Source organism: Homalodisca vitripennis, chromosome 7 (assembly GCF_021130785.1).
Source record: "Homalodisca vitripennis isolate AUS2020 chromosome 7, UT_GWSS_2.1, whole genome shotgun sequence".
Lineage (NCBI taxonomy): Eukaryota > Metazoa > Arthropoda > Insecta > Hemiptera > Cicadellidae > Homalodisca > Homalodisca vitripennis.
In genome coordinates this window covers 126,242,462-126,260,569 of record NC_060213.1, presented here as the reverse complement: position 1 = coordinate 126,260,569, position 18,108 = coordinate 126,242,462, and the positions used below count along the sequence as shown (strand labels likewise).

At 33.2% G+C, this 18,108-nt stretch overlaps 1 protein-coding gene across 2 annotated transcripts in view; it reads right to left on the bottom strand.

Moving 5' to 3' along the window:
- Positions 1-16,161, bottom strand: part of LOC124366274 — a 40,797-nt gene extending 24,636 nt beyond the window's left edge. The window contains exons 1-4 of one of the 2 annotated variants that reach the window (XM_046822679.1): positions 15,850-16,161; positions 4,065-4,158; positions 3,481-3,676; positions 1,079-1,275 (exon numbers count right to left, since the gene is read on the bottom strand). In XM_046822679.1, the coding sequence (XP_046678635.1) occupies positions 1,079-1,275; positions 3,481-3,676; positions 4,065-4,088 (417 nt within the window). In that variant the 5' untranslated portion in view covers positions 4,089-4,158; positions 15,850-16,161. Of the gene's footprint in view, positions 1-1,078; positions 1,276-3,480; positions 3,677-4,064; positions 4,159-12,990; positions 13,056-15,849 lie in introns of those variants that run through there. The other variant, XM_046822680.1, reaches the window with a different exon arrangement.
- Positions 16,162-18,108: the final 1,947 nt, after the last annotated feature.

The following is an 18,108-nucleotide window of genomic DNA, read 5'->3' as shown; positions in this document are numbered from 1 at the left end:
GGGGTTCAGTATGGCAAAATATAAAAAATTTCAATTTTTATTTCTTTACATATTAATGTTCTAGGTTATTTTCTGAAGAGTTTGTTGCAAAAATTATTAAAATCTGATGTCGGATTAACTATTTTAATTTAACTTATGTTACAGGTTAGTGAACTCACTTAATATGGTCTTCACCTGTGATTTCCCAAAATTTAACTTTTTTCCCCACATATGTACCTTTTTTTCTAGAACGACTCATCAGATTAGGATGAAAAAGCTACAGTTGTACTTTAAACTAGTAAGTTACACACATTTTGAGCACAAGACATTTTTAGAAAAAAAATATAACACATTTGTGTACAAAAATAAAATATTATATAGTAAAAAAAAAAGTAAAGAAAGTCTTATTTTACCAGGCGAAGTTAGGGCTAAGAAGCCCTCTCTAACACTTAACCTGGGGACCAATGGCTTAAAGGTGACTTCCGAACCACCACCAATGGCCGGGCAGGCTAGCAAGAACAGGATCGCTCAGCAGTCATCCATCCAAGCAGATGCAACGCTCGACGTTGCTTGATCTGGTTATCTTGCGATAACCGCCGTGATATAGTTTTATAAAAAAATATATATATTTTAAATTTTATATCTTAAAATATGTTTAAAAACATATTTAATTATTCCCCCCTACAACTGTTAAGGAATGCTCATATAATATTGTCCTAAATTTGGATTATTATAGGCCAAGAGGTTCCTGAGAAAAAGGTACACAAAGTTTCATAAATTAGCATTAAAAGGATAGGCCGTGACAAACCCCCTTAAGTAAAAAAACACCCTCAAAAACACCAGCTCTCTTATGCAGTGCCTCTAAAACGGAAAGCTTTAAAGAGGATATATTTCTTTTATTTAAAAAGAAGCTATGGATTCGGAATGAATTACATTAGCAAAAGCTGTTATCACATAGAAGACGAAATCAAATCACTAATGTACAAATATTAAATTTCATTGATAATGTCCAAAAATACGGAACTACAACGTATGTGGAAAACGGATTGAATCTATACATGATCTAAAAGGATAGTACGAAGCATGACCCTCCACTCACCTCCAGACCCAAGACAAACATCAAGCTGAGGAAGAGCAGGATCGCCACGGAGAAGACGTGAGGAGCCTGCGACAGCCAGACCAGCCTGAGCTGCAGGGAAGCACTCACGCCGCAGGCCAGAACTCCGAGGCTGGCTGCACGCTGTAGAACACACAGCCAAGAGCCTCCGCTGGATCTCTGCACTCCGCAGCACCCACCTGCCCACCACTGAGTAGAGTAACTGCTGTGGTGAGATCACATGGAAATTTCATGGCAAAATTTACAAGTAGTAAATTGTCAATATGTGTACAACTATAATCTTACGATATTCAGTAGTGCCAAAATGTATACAACAAACATTTTTGCGTTACATGTCACACATAATATGTTACAAGTTTATACACCAGAGTTCTAAAAATATTACGTTATTATGTACTTCGGGTTCTCAATGATCCATATCTTGGTGATAATAAAAAAAGTTTAAAAATTACTATTCGTTGTTAGGATATTACAGTCTTTAACAAAGTAAAATTCAGCATAATGCCAAGCCAATAACATATTATACCTGTAAAAATAACAATAATAATTATTATAATACATACAAAATAAATGTTAACACTAATTGATAAATGTGATAAAATTTCATTTATTAGGCGAGTAATTAAAAATGTATATTGGTGATACAAAAGAATTCATATGAATCGTAAAAAAAAGATTTTCCAGTGACCAACTCAAATATTTTTTCTTACAAGTAATGTAGGGATATTTCCTGATTAAAGGTTCTAAGTGATTACATAATTTCAATGATAAGACAATATGCCTTTGAGTGTTTTGGTTAAGCAATGAAAATCAATTTTTGTTTTATTTTTTGTTCTTGTATTGTAATGATAAAATTGTAATAATAAGAATTTTGGAGAATGTACTTGACTGTCATTTAAATAGAGAATGATTATTGTCTGTATCTTAAAATGTGTAAACAATTGTGTATGATGATCCATCAGACCTGAATATGTAATTAATTACCTTAAGAGCTTTTTTTCCAATAATTATATGTAAATTCTAGAAAAATTCCCCCAAAAATCAATCCATATCTTAGAATTAATTGGAAATTTACAAAATTAAATCAGAAAATTACATGAAATTTAGTGTTACATCAATTTTAGGAACACTAAATTTAAGGCGACATAATAAATAAATTACTCTTGAACGTCTGGTGCTTACATAATCAATATGGTTGTTCCAAATTAAGCTGGTTATCTATCTGAATTACCAGAAATTTAATTGAATTTACACAATTATCAATTGACTTAGTTTCGATGTTGGATCTTAAGCTGAATAATATATTTTTTTTATTTTTTTCCTGGTTTAGAAGGCATGCAAGACAATATGCATATCATTTAAAAAATATTTATTATTAGAACATAACGCCGCATACCACACTGCAAAAGCCTTAATCATTACGAAATGGTGGCTGTGAAATAAGATAAATATTAACCATTTAAATGGCCGCCAATTTGTACAGGATGAATCTTTTAGAAATAACTCTGTCAGAAAATATAGCACTTTGAGTTTTATAGCTATTTAACTATTGAATTTCTTAAAAGTATTAGAAATTTGTATATTACATTCCGGCTTTAGAATTAATATGTTGGTCGACAGGATAGGATTTTGGACATTTGCCTTTGTTATATGTTACAAAAGATAGAACACAGCGTTTCGAGGATTGGAGTCTATCCTCTTCGTCAGGTGGAGGATGTATGTGGAGAAGGGAAGAAAAGGGTTAAAAAATACCCAAATGCTGCTTGGAGTCTAGTCTAGGCGTTGTCACTGCAGAAAATGCAAGTCCCGAGCACAAGTCACAAGAAACAGAATCACACATCACACCGGCACAGATGAAAGTGTGATAGATATAACTTATGCTCGGAAATTCTATTCTCTGCAGTGGCAATGCCTGGATTAGACTCCAAGCAGCTTTTGGGTATGTTAGAACTCTTTTCTTTCCCTTCTTTTCGTCTTTCTGTTCTTTATTTTTGAATGTACTAATACCTCCTCCACCTGACGAAGAGGATAGATCCCAATTCTCGAAGCGTTGAGTTATACCTTTTGTAACATATAACAAAGGCAAATGTTTGAAATCCTGTTATCCTTTCAAACCTTCCATCATCAATAACAAACTTTAATATATGGGTGTGACTCCCCCGAGTAGGGAACAAGTGAATGCAGCTTGCTGGTGTTCTCCTCTAGTTATTGTAATTTAAATATAAATAAAATCATGTTTTGTATTAAACTTTAATTTAAATGTTACGGCTACAGTAATAATCTGCCGAACTTTCTACCGTATCTCGTGCCAATAAATTAAAGTTTACATTTAAAATCATCAGGTTAAGAAATTGCTGTAATTGTAGATTACAGGGGGTTTCTACCTCTGAGGCAAGCTAGAAGTCCTGCAACAATGACTCCCAACAGGCAGGTGGAAGGTCCCCACAGGGAAAGAGACGCTCCTGCTGCCAAGAACACTGCAAGCGCCCAGGAGCGTGGCAACCCTATCCACAGCGCTTGGGAGACGCCACCCGCTGTTCCCACCTCCTCAGGTATGACTACCTCGGGGTCCATGGCACTCTGCCACCAACAAAATTCAGAGGTGAGCAACAGCTGTTGTTTCCTGTCAACCTTACTTATTACCCTCCAATACTAAAGATAGCTGCTAAGTATATACATGAAATTTTAGCTTACTTGTTTAATGAATATACTAAACAAGGAGTGTTTTCTAACATTCTAAAACTCAATAAAGTTATTCCAGTTCACAAAAAAGTTCAAAAAAGTTCAAAAAAAGTTCACAAAAGTTTATATATATATATATATATATATATATATATATATATATATATAAACTCTTCTACACACCTCTCTATAAAAAAGAATTCAGCAAAACAACACAATTTCAGGTATAAACGCAAAACCGTCAAGAAGTTAAACTCATGATTTACATTCCAAACTGTTAGCTTACCTTGTCACTTATGAGGGCTTCCATCTTTGGAAGATGTTGCTACGAGTGTTTAAAACAGAGCAATCACTCCAAGCTTTCTCAAGTCAGGAGACATCTGTGAATAAACAATGGTTGATTAATGTTACTTTACTATCTAAGACATTACTATAATAACTAATCAATCAAACAAAATGACATTTTGAGAATATTCACTAAAATTGGTTTTATATGTATTAATCCTTTAGATCCTAACACCAGTATGCATGGATATCCGTTATATCTACTAAAAATCCAACAATGTACTTTACATAAATAACAAGTTAAAAACAGTTTAAAAAGTTTTTTTTTAAAGAAGTATTTCTGAAAATAATTCAATCTTTCTCACGTTGTAACTATAAAAACTAACTTAACTGAATGAACTAAATTTTGTGAGTATGAGTGAATTTCTTTCAAAACATTGTATATGTACAGTATACCCTGTTTAATATTGAAATGCAAAATCTACTGTTGCAGTAAATATGGTAACAATTAAAATAAACCAATGTGGCCCCTCCCTCAAGTCAGTTCTGGATCCTTCCTTGCATATTTTAAGAATAAATATGTGTCACAGCTACTACTGTATAATTTAATATATTTGATGCTGAATAAAAAGACGTGTAAATATTGAAAATTAGCCGAAGATCATTTTACAGACAATTTATTTTACAAAGGTCTGCAAAATGGACAAAATAGTGTTGGTATTTTTATTAAATTTTGCACTAAATCATTGGAATTTTGGAGATATTATGCAAAAAATGGCCAGGATCATATATGTAACTGGGATCTTGTATCTAACTATATTGAATTATAAGTTCAGCCCTTCCCTTTGATGGATTAAAACATGATCAGTATCCCAGTACCGTTTTGCAGTCATGAATATATTTCAGAGAGTGAAGGTTCCTTCATGACATTAACACTCACTAACCATACAGAAACTGTCACTAAATGTCTGTAACACATGCATGTCACTATCTGTCATTCTTGACTCTGACATTGTCTCTGACAACAGGTACCAAGGCTGGCATATATACCTTACAAGGGCTTTTTTATATTCCAGACCCTCCATAAAAATCTAGACCTGAAATCCTCTAATTACACAACAACCAATGGTTATTATTCAGGGTTACTTAGGTATAAAGTGTAAATAGCATCCAAATAACCCCACCCTTAGAAGAGTAGCATTGCTGTGATTTTGACAATTATGTCACCAGAATCCCACTAATATTATAAATGCAAAAGTTTGAATGTTTGGATATTTGGAGGTTTGTCCTCGAATCACGCTGAAACTGCTATACGGATTGTGCTGAAATTTGGAACAAATATAGCTTTTGGTCTGAATTAACATTTATAGTACTTTTTACCACCCATAACACATTCATTTCACCAAATAAATTCAAATTCAAATTGAAAAATTAGTTTGTTTACATTCGAATGGTATGATAAGAACGAAACGTAATAATGTTTCATAATTCAAATTAAACTGGCACTAAACAGCTGTTGACAGCTATAATTCGACATACTTTCTGAAATATCTGTTGAAATATCTTCTGAAATTGCTAATGAAATTGCTAATGAAAATAAATATATAATGACGGGCGACAAACTGGATTGTGCTGAAATTTGGAACAAATATAGCTTTTTGGTTCTGAATTAACATTTATAGTACTTTTTACCACCCATAACACATTCATTTCACCAAATAAATTCAAATTCAAATTGAAAAAATTAGTTTGTTTACATTCGAATGGTATGATAAGAACGAAACGTAATAATGTTTCATAATTCAAATTAAACTGGCACTAAACAGCTGTTGACAGCTATAATTCGACATACTTTCTGAAATATCTGTTGAAATATCTTCTGAAATTGCTAATGAAAATAAAATAAATTATAATGACGGGCGACTTATTATGCCCAAAACACCGGGGGTGAATTTAAACAACCAGAACAGACCCATATTGACCACAGCAACTTTTTAGTTGTACAATACACTTTTGTCATTGGGATAAAAAGGCTGATTCTTATTGTTACTGAAGCCATCGAAGAACTTCAATAAATTATCATAGAATGTGGGAGGGAAGTACTAATCTTATAAAAACTGTTTCACTTTACGACTTCAGGATCCCAAACCTATGTTCTTTAAACATAAATCTAAATTGGATCAGGAGATTGGAATAGCTTTGAGTGACTATCGATTATCTCTAGACTGTTTATTATGTCATATAAAAAGAATACATAGATATATTGTACAGTTTTTCAACAGAAAATTGCGTGCGAAGCCGCGGGTAACTGCTAGTTTAAAATAGAATAGAATAGAATAGAATATATTTTATTGCGTTGACAATATATATTACATTGTATTGCAATAGTCAATAATACCAATTTTTTACGGTATTTATCTTAAAAACTAAATCGATTCACTCGACTTTCCATACAGTTGCACGCAGGCACACATTCATACACATACAAAATTCATAATTCGTGGGATCAACCCCCAGGATTGCAACACTGCCACGAATATCAATCCCAAGTGTGCTCCATAAACTCGCCAACTGAGTAAAAAGCACAAGACACCAGGTAGTGTTTTAATTGGGTTTTTAAATTTTTTTGGATTTGTTTCTAAATTTAGTGTTTCAGGGAGATTGTTAATGAATTTGATCCCAGCTTGAGAAGGGAGGAGGCGTTCAAATGCTACTGTTCTATGCTGTCGGGCTCGAAAGCGCCCCCGAGCTCTTGTCTCGTATTTGTGTATATCACTGCCCTGCGTCAATATACACTGAAATCGACAGTAAAATGAAGTCTCTAAAATATACAAGCTGGTAGAGTTAGCAAGTTGAGCTCCCTGAAGGCACTTCGACATGACTCTCTGTTGTTCAATTTTGCGATGATTCGAACAGCTTTTTTCTGCAGTCTGAATACTCTTTCCAAGATTGATATGGCACAACTGCCCCATAGAGAAATTCCGTACGACAGGTATGGAAATATCAATCCATAGTAAGCCGATCATTAAGACATCAGACGTACAAAACTTTGATAAATTGCGAAGGACAAAAATTCCAGTTGCCAATTTAGCACATACACTTTCAATGTGAACTTTCCAGGTTAACCCTTTATCTAGGTGTATTCCTAGAAATTTTAGCAGAATCAGTTTCTTCCAGAACAATGTTATCCATCATTACTGTTGGGGTTTCATAAGTATTCAACCCACGTAAACAGAAGTTGATGTAATTTGTCTTTTCATGATTAGTTTTGAGGTTATTTACCAGAAAATTTTGAATGCAGGAGTTATAGATCAATGAAGGTTTGAATCTCCAATGTAGTTAGAGAATCAGCCCGGAAACAGAGAGTCGTGTCATCTGCGTATTGAATGATTTTCCCATATAAGGCTGACGCATGGATAATTATTCACATAAATCAAGAAAAGGACAGGACCCAAGATTGATCCCTGTGGGACTCCTTGGTATATTCTAATAGTAACTTGATACTGCATTCTGGACCTGAACACATTGACTTCTACTGCTCAAGTATGAGTGGAGCCACTGGTGTGCTGTCCCTCGTACACCACAGCCTTCCAGCTTGTGTAGCAATATACCATGATTAACAGTATCAAACGCTTTTGAGAGATCAAGAAAGACACTGAGCGTTCTTTGGTGTGTCTCAAAGCCTTCCACAATAAAGTCTACAAGTTGTGTGATTGCTCCAAAAGTTGATCTTCCTGGTCTGAAACCAAATTGTAGATCAGACAAAATTTTGTGTTTGTCAAGAAAATTAAGAAGTCGGTCCAGGAACAGTTTTTCAAAAATTTTGCTAAAAACAGGTAAAATTGAAATTGGTCGATAGTTATCCGCTAACTTTGGATCGCCTTTTTTGAAAAACAGGTACGACTTTTGCCAATTGGAGTGCGGATGGGAATGTGCCAGTTTCGAAAGAAACATTAATTTATGATTTTTGTCAATGGGCTTAATATGTGCTGATAACATTGTTTTATAAGCCACATTGATATGCCAATTTATGTCACTGGAAGTTTTAGCTGAAAAACTTCTTACAATACGTCCCACTTCGTCCTCACACACAGGGGCCAGAACCATAGATGAAGCAGGGGTATGTGTGTGTGACTGTAATCCAGTTCCAATTCACGGTCAGCATCAAGAGAACCAGCCACTGAAGAGAAAAATGTATTAAATTCCAAAGCTATTGCATTTGGATCGGTTAATTTTATCCCATCAGCATCAAGCTGAATGGATTTTGAAGATGCTTTATTTGTTGAGTTTTTTATAATGTTCCAAGCTGTCTTAGAAAAGTTAGATGACTGTTTTAGTTTATTGTTTATTTCGTATGATTTTGCAGCAGTTATTACTTTTTTATAAATTCTTTTGTAATTTCTATAGAAGGATTTGAATCTATAATCATTAGTGTTCCTGAATATTTCATTATAGAATTTTAATTTATTTCTAGAAATCAGAATTCCAGGTGTTATCCAAGAATTTCTTCTGAACTTTACCTTTTTTTTTTATTTTCCTAAGGGGACAGCAAACATTTAAGTGGAACATGAAAACAACTGTTGAAGGAGTCGAATATTGTGTCTGCAGAAGTAAAAGAATCTAAAAAAATCCCAATTTTCATCTGCCAGACATTTATTTAAAAGATTTATATTTATGTGGATGGAAAATTTCTCCTTAAAATAATGTTGTGGGATTCTTGCTCACTGAACATCCACGGATCACCACCTCCTGTGCGTAATGGTCGGATATAGCAGTGTTCAGCACTGACACAGAACTATTGAGTACGTTTGTTATGACATTATCAATGGCATTGCTCGATGTCGCTGTCACACGAGTTGGCGAGTTCACAGACCAGCTAAGACTAAAAGATTTGAGCAAGTCTCTAAGCTGTTGAGTTTGCTTATCATTCATATTTAAAACATTAATATTGATATCCCCCATTATAACAACAAAATATTTAAAATTATTGAGGAGATAGTTTAGAAGCCGCTCAAGTCTCTCGAAAAAAAACACCAAATTGGCCATTTGGTGATCTATACAAACCAACTACAGCAATTCTCCCGAGAGAACTCAAGCAGACCTCAACTCCAGCCATCTCAAAAATCTAATTCAATTTCCTACATTAAACCTCAGTGGCTCAGACTTGATTCGATCTCGAACTAAAATTGCTACTCCACCTCCCTTATAAAATTGACGCTGAAAGGATTGGGCCAGATCAAAGTTAATAATTTTGAAAAAATTTATTGTTTCGTTTGTAAATCCGTGTTCCGAAAACTAATGAAGATGTCTTGTTTTAGTTCCTCACATAGAAGAGAAAGTTCATCTAACTTATTTGTTGCAGTTTGAGCATTTTGGTGGACTATGCTGAACGTAGAATTTGTTAACAAAGTTTTATGTCTGTGTTTTTCTTTTTGGAAGAGGTTTAAGTTCTGTGTTGCAACTCTGGGGGTGGAACCTGTGTCCCTAAAAAATCATCAGTACAATTTTTGTTGTCAAGTTTTGTTATAGTTTGTGGTAAACACTGGCACTGGACTGTCTCTTTTCCTCATGTGACTGCAGCACTTCTGATGTAGTTGAGGTGGTGAACTCTGCTTCTCCTCCAGGTATATCAGTGATCCCTTTGACAGCATCCACGTATGTCTCATGGGGAAGTGTAATTAGTTCACTCTCAGTTAGCTTGTGGAATGACGTAACCTCGTATATTTTTGGATATATGATTCTTAATTCCAAGACAAATATTTGGTTTGAGAGTTTAATTTTACCGCTTGCATTAAAGTGCAGGCCATGTTTGGTATGATCATGCAAGGTATATTTAGTATTTGGAACAATGACAAAGTTGAGGTTATCAAGTTTTGAGACTCTTATGTATTCGATCAGTTTGATATTGGATCTTTTAATAGCATCATTGGTGTTGAACCCCAACTTATCAAATCTATGTGGAATTCCAGGTATAACTACATTGGTTTTACGGGCTACTTGTTTTATTAAATCAAACCGAAAAATCTAAATCTGGTGTTTCTATTGTTGAAATTGTTTGTTCCTGCTAAGACAATAACATAATCACCCCATTCTGGTAGGATTCTGTTAGTTCTTCAATATTTTCAATTACATCATTAAAATTTGCATTGGGTTTGATTATTGAAGTAACCACAAACATTCTACCAAGCCGGTCCCTGATGTGTTCACCACAGCCTCTCCCATGACTATCTGCCAGAATAAGGATTTTATTTTTGTTTATTGTTCCAGACTCCATTGAAGGTCTCGTTGTCACATGCATATTTTTGTTTAACGGTATGTGTAGCAGTATGACGTTGGTTTTTACTTTTTGTTTTATTTTGTCTTGTAGATGTAAAAAAAATTGATTTATTTTTGTTAATTTGTTTCCTGCCTTCCTCTTTTGATTTTGTAGCTACTTCTGTGTCATCTCCAAATTCATCCTCATCAGTCTCCTCTCCTGACAATACTTCAAAGCGATTGTTCGTGTCAATCCAACTACTAGTGGTTTGGATTTTTGGAGGTACAGATTTTTTTATGTGCCACAGGAACTTTTTGCCACTTATTTTGGTCAGCAACTATGTTTTGCTTAGTCCCTGTGTTCAGTTTTAAAGGTGGAAAACACTGAATACATTGAGAATTGTTCAGTTTACTTTGTAGAACTAGATTTTCATTTTTTATTTCTTTTGCTGCAATTTCTAGAGATCTTATAGAGGATATCCATGTTTTTAGTTTCATTTTTGAGTATTTCACATTTTGTACAGGGTAATTCCTTTCGTTTTTCAACCATACCACAGTTCCCTTGTTCTGCTTGTAATATGAGCTCCATATTTAGTTTTTTCTCTTCTTCCAGCTTGTTTCTTAGAGTAGTTATAACTAAAAGTAATTCTTCTTCTTTTTCTTTACATTTTTCCAACATTATTTCAATTTCCTCTTCCTTTTGCTTTATTTTGTCTTCAAGTTCCAGCTCATAGACAGATTTGGCATTGCTGGTTTCATGCAGGGCCTGTTTTAGCTCTTCATTCTCTCTTAAAAGTGCTTGTCCAATTTCTGCTGCCAGTGTCAGAGAATCCTCTAAATTACTAGGTTCCTCTTCATGCTTGTCACATACGATCCTTTCATCTCCACTTTCCTCAACATAATTCTGCTTGCAATTAGGACATTTCCATGATTTACAATCTTCTTCTGACAAATTCTTAACATTATTGTATATTAAATTTACACATTTCAAATGATTCCATGATTTACAGGTATTACAAAATATAGCTGAAGTGCTTGCACATTTTTCCACATACTCCACAGGGGTATTTATTATGTTTAGACATATTGCCTTGTTTCTAAATAAAACAGTTGTTAAAACTAAAATTAAATTAAAAATAAAATACATTTTATTCTGGACAGCAATTTTACAATACACACTAGGAATATAATGCAATAAACTCATTCTGATAACTTATAATTCTACTGCTCAAATATTGCGCTAAAAAATATTGATATATTTGTTGTATGATTAATAAATTCATAGTACATTGCAATACAGCAATAAATTATTACTTCCTATCTATACTTAGATGTCACCAGCATTTGATTAATTTAAAAAGGCTTTAAGAGGAAATGGGATCCAATTAAATATAGTACGGTTCATTTACCCTAACATGCATACCTCAATAAATCCTTAGAAATTAATACAACAAACAAGCGCACCTCCATTAACAGTACACTAGAGGATTATTCAAATATATGTTTATCACATTTTTTAATGTAGTAATGATAAAAATTGTTTGATAAAAAGTTAATAAATGAAACACAAAAACCAACTTTTAAAAATGTATTATCAATTTTAATGTTGTTATTTTAGATTTCCTGGTAGGATATTACAATATCTTGGCCCTGACACTATTACAGTGTCCTGAATTGTGTTATTTATGGCCTAATCTGCCTAATTAGGTGTTTCATTTCCTTGTGTTATAACAAAAAGATATACATTTGCTGGGAGATAATTTTCACTGATCATAAAATAATAGGGACTAAAAACAAATACACGTTTCGAGTGTAAAAGTTTTATCAGTAACAATAAAGAACAAATTTGTTTGTCTATTATGTGTATTAACTATATCATAGATAATTTTTGTACATTTCCAATAAACTTCAAATTACATATAATATGCTGCCCAAAATGACACCTTGCTTAGTTTTGAGCAAAATAAAGAATAAAATCTTACATACAAGTCTGATATTAAATTAGAAGGACTAATGGTTGAATTATCCATTTTGCACACAAGTGCGGGTATCAGGTCGATGCTTATTCTGCTTCCTGTTTAATTTTTTCAATACTTAAACTTACGTTTTAGTACAAAATCTGAGGAAGACAATAGATTCTAGTCCTCAAAAAGTTTTTGTTTTATTATAAAATTTCACAATGGTGAATTTCTATAGCCATTTGAATCCTTTAAAATATCCCTTGTTAATATTGAACTTTAAACAAAGAACCGTACTAACCAGTCCAAAAATCTTTAAAAAACGGGTTTTGCTCTTAAAGATCAATGTGGTATAAAAACTAAATAAACCAATGACAGACTAATAATTTACTGTAGATTATTGTTTAAAATATAATAAATTATATTATGGATGATTCTCTGTAGTGTAAAACTAGTAGTAAAAGTAGTATTAGTTGTTACAATATTTTGTTAAAATAAAATTCTAAAACTAAATTATATATTTATAATTTTTATTTACTAAAATTTACACCAGTGGGTGTGTTTTCCATGTATAAAACACCTTCAAAGTACCCCTTACACACTTATCAACTGTTATTTTAACAACACTACAATCGAACAACTTCAAATTATTGTTAATTTTAACATTTACATTATTTTACAAGCTTAAATATAAAAAACCAATGAAACACTTACAAATTCTAACCTCTTTTTCACATTTACAGGCGTAAACACAACTCTACTGCATGTACTCTACTTGGCGACTGCTAGATAACGCTTCCGTGTCAACTTGTCAATACAGCTCATAACTCTTATCTACTACAACATGGTAATTATCTCTTGGATAGCTATGAAAATGTTGTATTATTTATTTATGAAGTAAAACAAACAACACTCTACTTTCCTCCTTGTTTTCTTTATAAACTAAATGCGTAAAATAATTTACTGGTATAATTTACACAATACTGTAGTTAATAATATGTGAGCACCATTATTTAATGTTTTGATGGTTAAAGCTTACATTTTTACATAAAACAAAATTACTTATTTCTGTTTACAAAATGTATACTGATGTTACTTGTTACTAGGTATTCTAATACACATTGTAAAACATAACTTATTTTATTTGAAAATATTAGTTACTTGTTTAACATCTTTGACAATGTATCATGACTTTATTTGATTTGGTATTATACCTAACTAAATGTCTACAAATCTAGTCTCAAATTGAATAACTTTTTACAGTTCAACTTGGAAATAGTTTACATAACAGAGACTTGAAAATCTTACTTTCAAAGTTGTGCCATAGGACATTAGGATTACCAATTCCAAATTAATCTTGTACTAATGCAAAAGTATTTGAAAGTTCTGTGTTTAATTTCCTGAGATATAGTAATAGACTCTGTGATAATTCAAAAACACCACAAGTTCAGAGCAAAGATAAGTTTTAATATTGCTCTTTTTAAAATTTACACAAGAAGAACAACCACAACCAAACTTGTGCCCTTGTGCTTTATTTCTTGTTCTGCAATTAATATCCCAAACAATATTGATTAAATTCTTTGGAGCTTTTTGAAAATGTTTACAGGAAAAAACTAAACCTCCTAGAAAGTTAGAAGACTAGAAGTTTCTGGTCCTTGCTGAAATAGATTAGGAGTTCCTTCATAGATTGTGGCTTGATAAAAATGCAAGTATGTGGTCAACATTTTTCCTTGTTTCTTTGGTGTAACCCAGAGTTCCCAACCTCTTTCCTGTTCCTGTATTATCTGATTGCTACATCAAGATATTTCGAGAAACAATATCTCGAAAGGACTGTTTACATTTTTAGGAGAACCTGTCAATGTCAGCTTGCTCTGTGGACTTAGACGCAAACAAACATGCAGTTGTCATGCACATATAACAGAATTTCAAAACTCTAAGACTACAGTAAAACCTTTCTCATACTACACCAAGTCAACAATTTAAAACATCTTGCTGTAACTGTACTATCCAATCTTAATAGTGGGAGCTCATTATTAAAATTTGGAAGAAACCTAATACCCTTGTAGGTTTTCTGTTTCGGACATCAAAAAACTAATCCTTACAGTAATTTCACTATACATCTTGGAAACAATCCTTCATGTATCAGGAGTCTCTGTGCCTCGAGGAGCTGACCCACTCATACTTCACCCTTGTACAGTGGAGCCAAGTTTACAAACAACCTACTAGAGGAACTCAAGACCATCCACGAACTCAAGAACACGAAAAAGCCAATTACCAGATGGCTACAAAACCACCCCTTCTACAGCATCGAAGAGTTCCTGAGATTGAGGGCTTACACACAAGGGCCACACCCGCTAAGCATCATTGTTATACATACACACACTTGTATAATTCTAAGCTATGTACTGAAGCATTTTCTAAACTTTATGTTTACGAAATAAAGAGTTTCTCATTTCTGATCGATCTGCCCGTGTTATAGCAACACTCTAAACTCTCGTGAGATACTTCTTTTTGTAAGGAATCCTCGTTAATGTGACACACACCTTCACTTGAGAAAATAATCAAGGCACATCAACTCATCAGCATGCAGCTTCATAAAATTGCATTTACAAGTGCATACTGACTTATTGCTTACTTCTTCGCAATTCCTTTTCCTTGAGATCAGAGAACAAATTTTATATTTACTCCTGTTGCTTAGAATGTTAATGGTGTCATTCACTGTCCTAAACTACGTCAGATTTTTATTATTATTATTATATATTTATTATATTATATTAATTATATATTATTATCATTATTATATATTACAATAATGTTTTCAAAATGGCTTGTAGCGATAGTAAGCTGCATCAATAAATAAGGTTAAATCATACCAAATTTTAAAGTTAAACACAAAACAGCAGCAATAATAAAAGGCAGATCTAATATAGTACCATAATGATTACTGAACATGAAATTCAATATATTTAACTATATATATATATATATATATATATATATATATATATATATATTAAGGATTACTAGTTTCTGACCATGTCATCTAGACAATATTACTGACTTTGTCAATGCATGTCATATGAAAAAGGCAAATAAAGATTGATTGTTTGATTTACAATCCAACATGGGCAATATGAAAACCCACTTCTATTTAAACTAGGCAGAAATCTATCAAAATAAATAAATTTATGGAAGATATATCATTACTAGTCATAAAAATTATGTGGGAGAGGTACAGAAACCTTTTACACAATCTTGTTTTTGATCAATTTCTTTTTGGTCAGAAAGGTTTAGAACACAGTTCAGAACGGTCTATGAATTCATTAACAAACACAAACAATGGGTTATATTGCTGTAATGCCTTTCTCCATGTGTTGGGTATCCATGTTTTAATCATGTATCCTAATAAATAAAAATAAAATAAAACATAGTAGAGGCATTTACTTTAACAGAATAAACTATATTCGAAGATGGAAACAGTTCACAGCAAAAATTCTATATTTAGGTAGATATTTTATGTTAAAAATAGTATGTTAATAGTAGATTTTTCAATATTTAAATTTCTTAACTTACCAATTGATTTGAAACATTAACGAGAAGGAAAACTAGCTGCAATGTCTGTTGCTGACAAAATCATTGCCAAGTTTTGTATAATCAAATTATCACTAACTTCATTATTTCTCAGATAACCTACCAACAGTTTGGGCCGAAATTAATTTACGAATTCCGTTAGTGTGAACACTTAATTTTAAAACAGCATTGCAATTCATTCACGGGAAATCCAATATGGTATGAAATTTCACACATATACACGAACAATCAGTTTAGAAAGAATAAAACTTGCGGTTGTCGTCTGCTAAAACTACCGGCAACTGAACAACACGGCACAGCTGAGCACTTGACAGTTAAACACTGCGACAATGACGTCACGGATCGATCAGCTGGTCACGTGTACCTATTGCCTCCTCGAATGTTGAAGAGGGTAACATGATCGTTTGTTGTCCTATCCAGGGATCTAGAAATAAAATCTGTAGTATGTGTTCTGGAATAATGTTATTGATTTATCCATTGTTTAGTAACGTTCATAAATACACTATTTAAAAATAATACAATATTTTAAGTAGTAGTAAAATATATTAAGATGATAATATACTATGACGTTCCAGGAAGAGATATGGCTGTAACCTCTTATCTGGAACAATATTTTTAGTACCGTAAACCACTTCAATAAAACAGCATTATACAGCGGCATTGGTAACATATTTGTCGTCGATACTTTATCTGGATTAGAGGAAGAATCCTATAACGTCTTTTCAAAAGTTAGTCGAACTGAACTTTTAATCGCTTTAACATTCTTGACAACCTTATTATACTGAAAATAAAATAAAACTTAACTTTCCAGTCAGAATATAAATTGCTGCATGGCCGTAGTTATCCTCGTTTTCGATTTACGTGTTCCTAAGGATGTTTGGTTATCAAATAGATTTTAAAACAAATGAATCGCAACCCTTGATTTGCCTTCTTGGTACTAAAAATATATTTTCGTAGATTCAAAACAAATTTCATAAGTTTTGATTTCTACTCATTTTTATATAGCTAGCTCACGACCGGTTCAGTTATTCCAAGCAAATTTTCAGGATGTATTTATTAAAATATAAAGTAGCCTACTTATGTATTTCAAATTAGGTTGCATAAAAACGTGTTTGCATTTCATATAACCTGTTATTTACTTTGGGATATTCTAAAGCGAAAGAAAAATAAAGGGAAATGTGGTGTACAAGCAATTGGTAACTGTGAATTACGAACCATAAACTTACCTCGGCACGAGATTATATTGTGTTGAGTGCCCTCACGCACGCTCATGGTACAAATGGTGGTTATCAGTTGTGCTGTAAAATTATTTAAAATAGATGTAAAATGTTTGAATTTGGTAGGCCTATATTTTAAATACAATTTCCACAGTTCGTATTTTGTAGCCTAACTGCTATATAAGTTATCTAAAAGTGTTGGGAAAAGCAACACTTTATACAGAGTGATCACTTAAGATGGTCAGAGATATTGCTGGATCCCATAAGTAACATTTTTCCATAAACTGCTATTGCGCCATATTGTGTAATCGTCCAATTTACCTTGGGAACCTTGCAGGAGCTTATTACTTCAGTTATTAGAGGAACGTTTGATGGTCACTATTAACCTACTGATGCGAGAATGCAACTTACATTCCAACAAGACGGAACTCCGACACTCTGAATATCACTTCCCAGATGGAACCAAGGACGTAGCCAGCGATGGGGTCCAAGGGGTCCGAATTCCCCCCCCCCCAGTTTTCATTTACTTTTTTAGTAAACGATTATTATTATTTAAATAATTCAGTATTACTGACACGTACTGCTGAGAGATCGTTCTCAACAAAGTAATTGGGTCAAGAACTTTTTAAGGAACAAAATGGGGCCTTACTCTCTGTCCACTACGGAAAATAGCCTACCAGTTGTCTGGCCCACCCCCAAAATTACTTTCCTGGCTACGTTCTTGGATGGAACAATAGCCACAAACGGAAATGTAGCTTGACCAGCAAGTCCTCGACCTAGTCCCACTACATCTCTGTATGTGGGAACACTTGAAGGAATTGTACACCGATATATAGACTACGCTTTGGTGGAAGAAATGTGCAAAAAAGTGGTGGGCCTTTTGCGTTATATTCATCATAACGCGTTAGCACGAACTGAAAATGACTTACACAGGAGAGAGCACGCATTTATTTATGAAAATGGAGGTCACTTAGAAAACCTGCTTCACTTCATAATTAAGTCATTATAAATAATCAATGTTAGC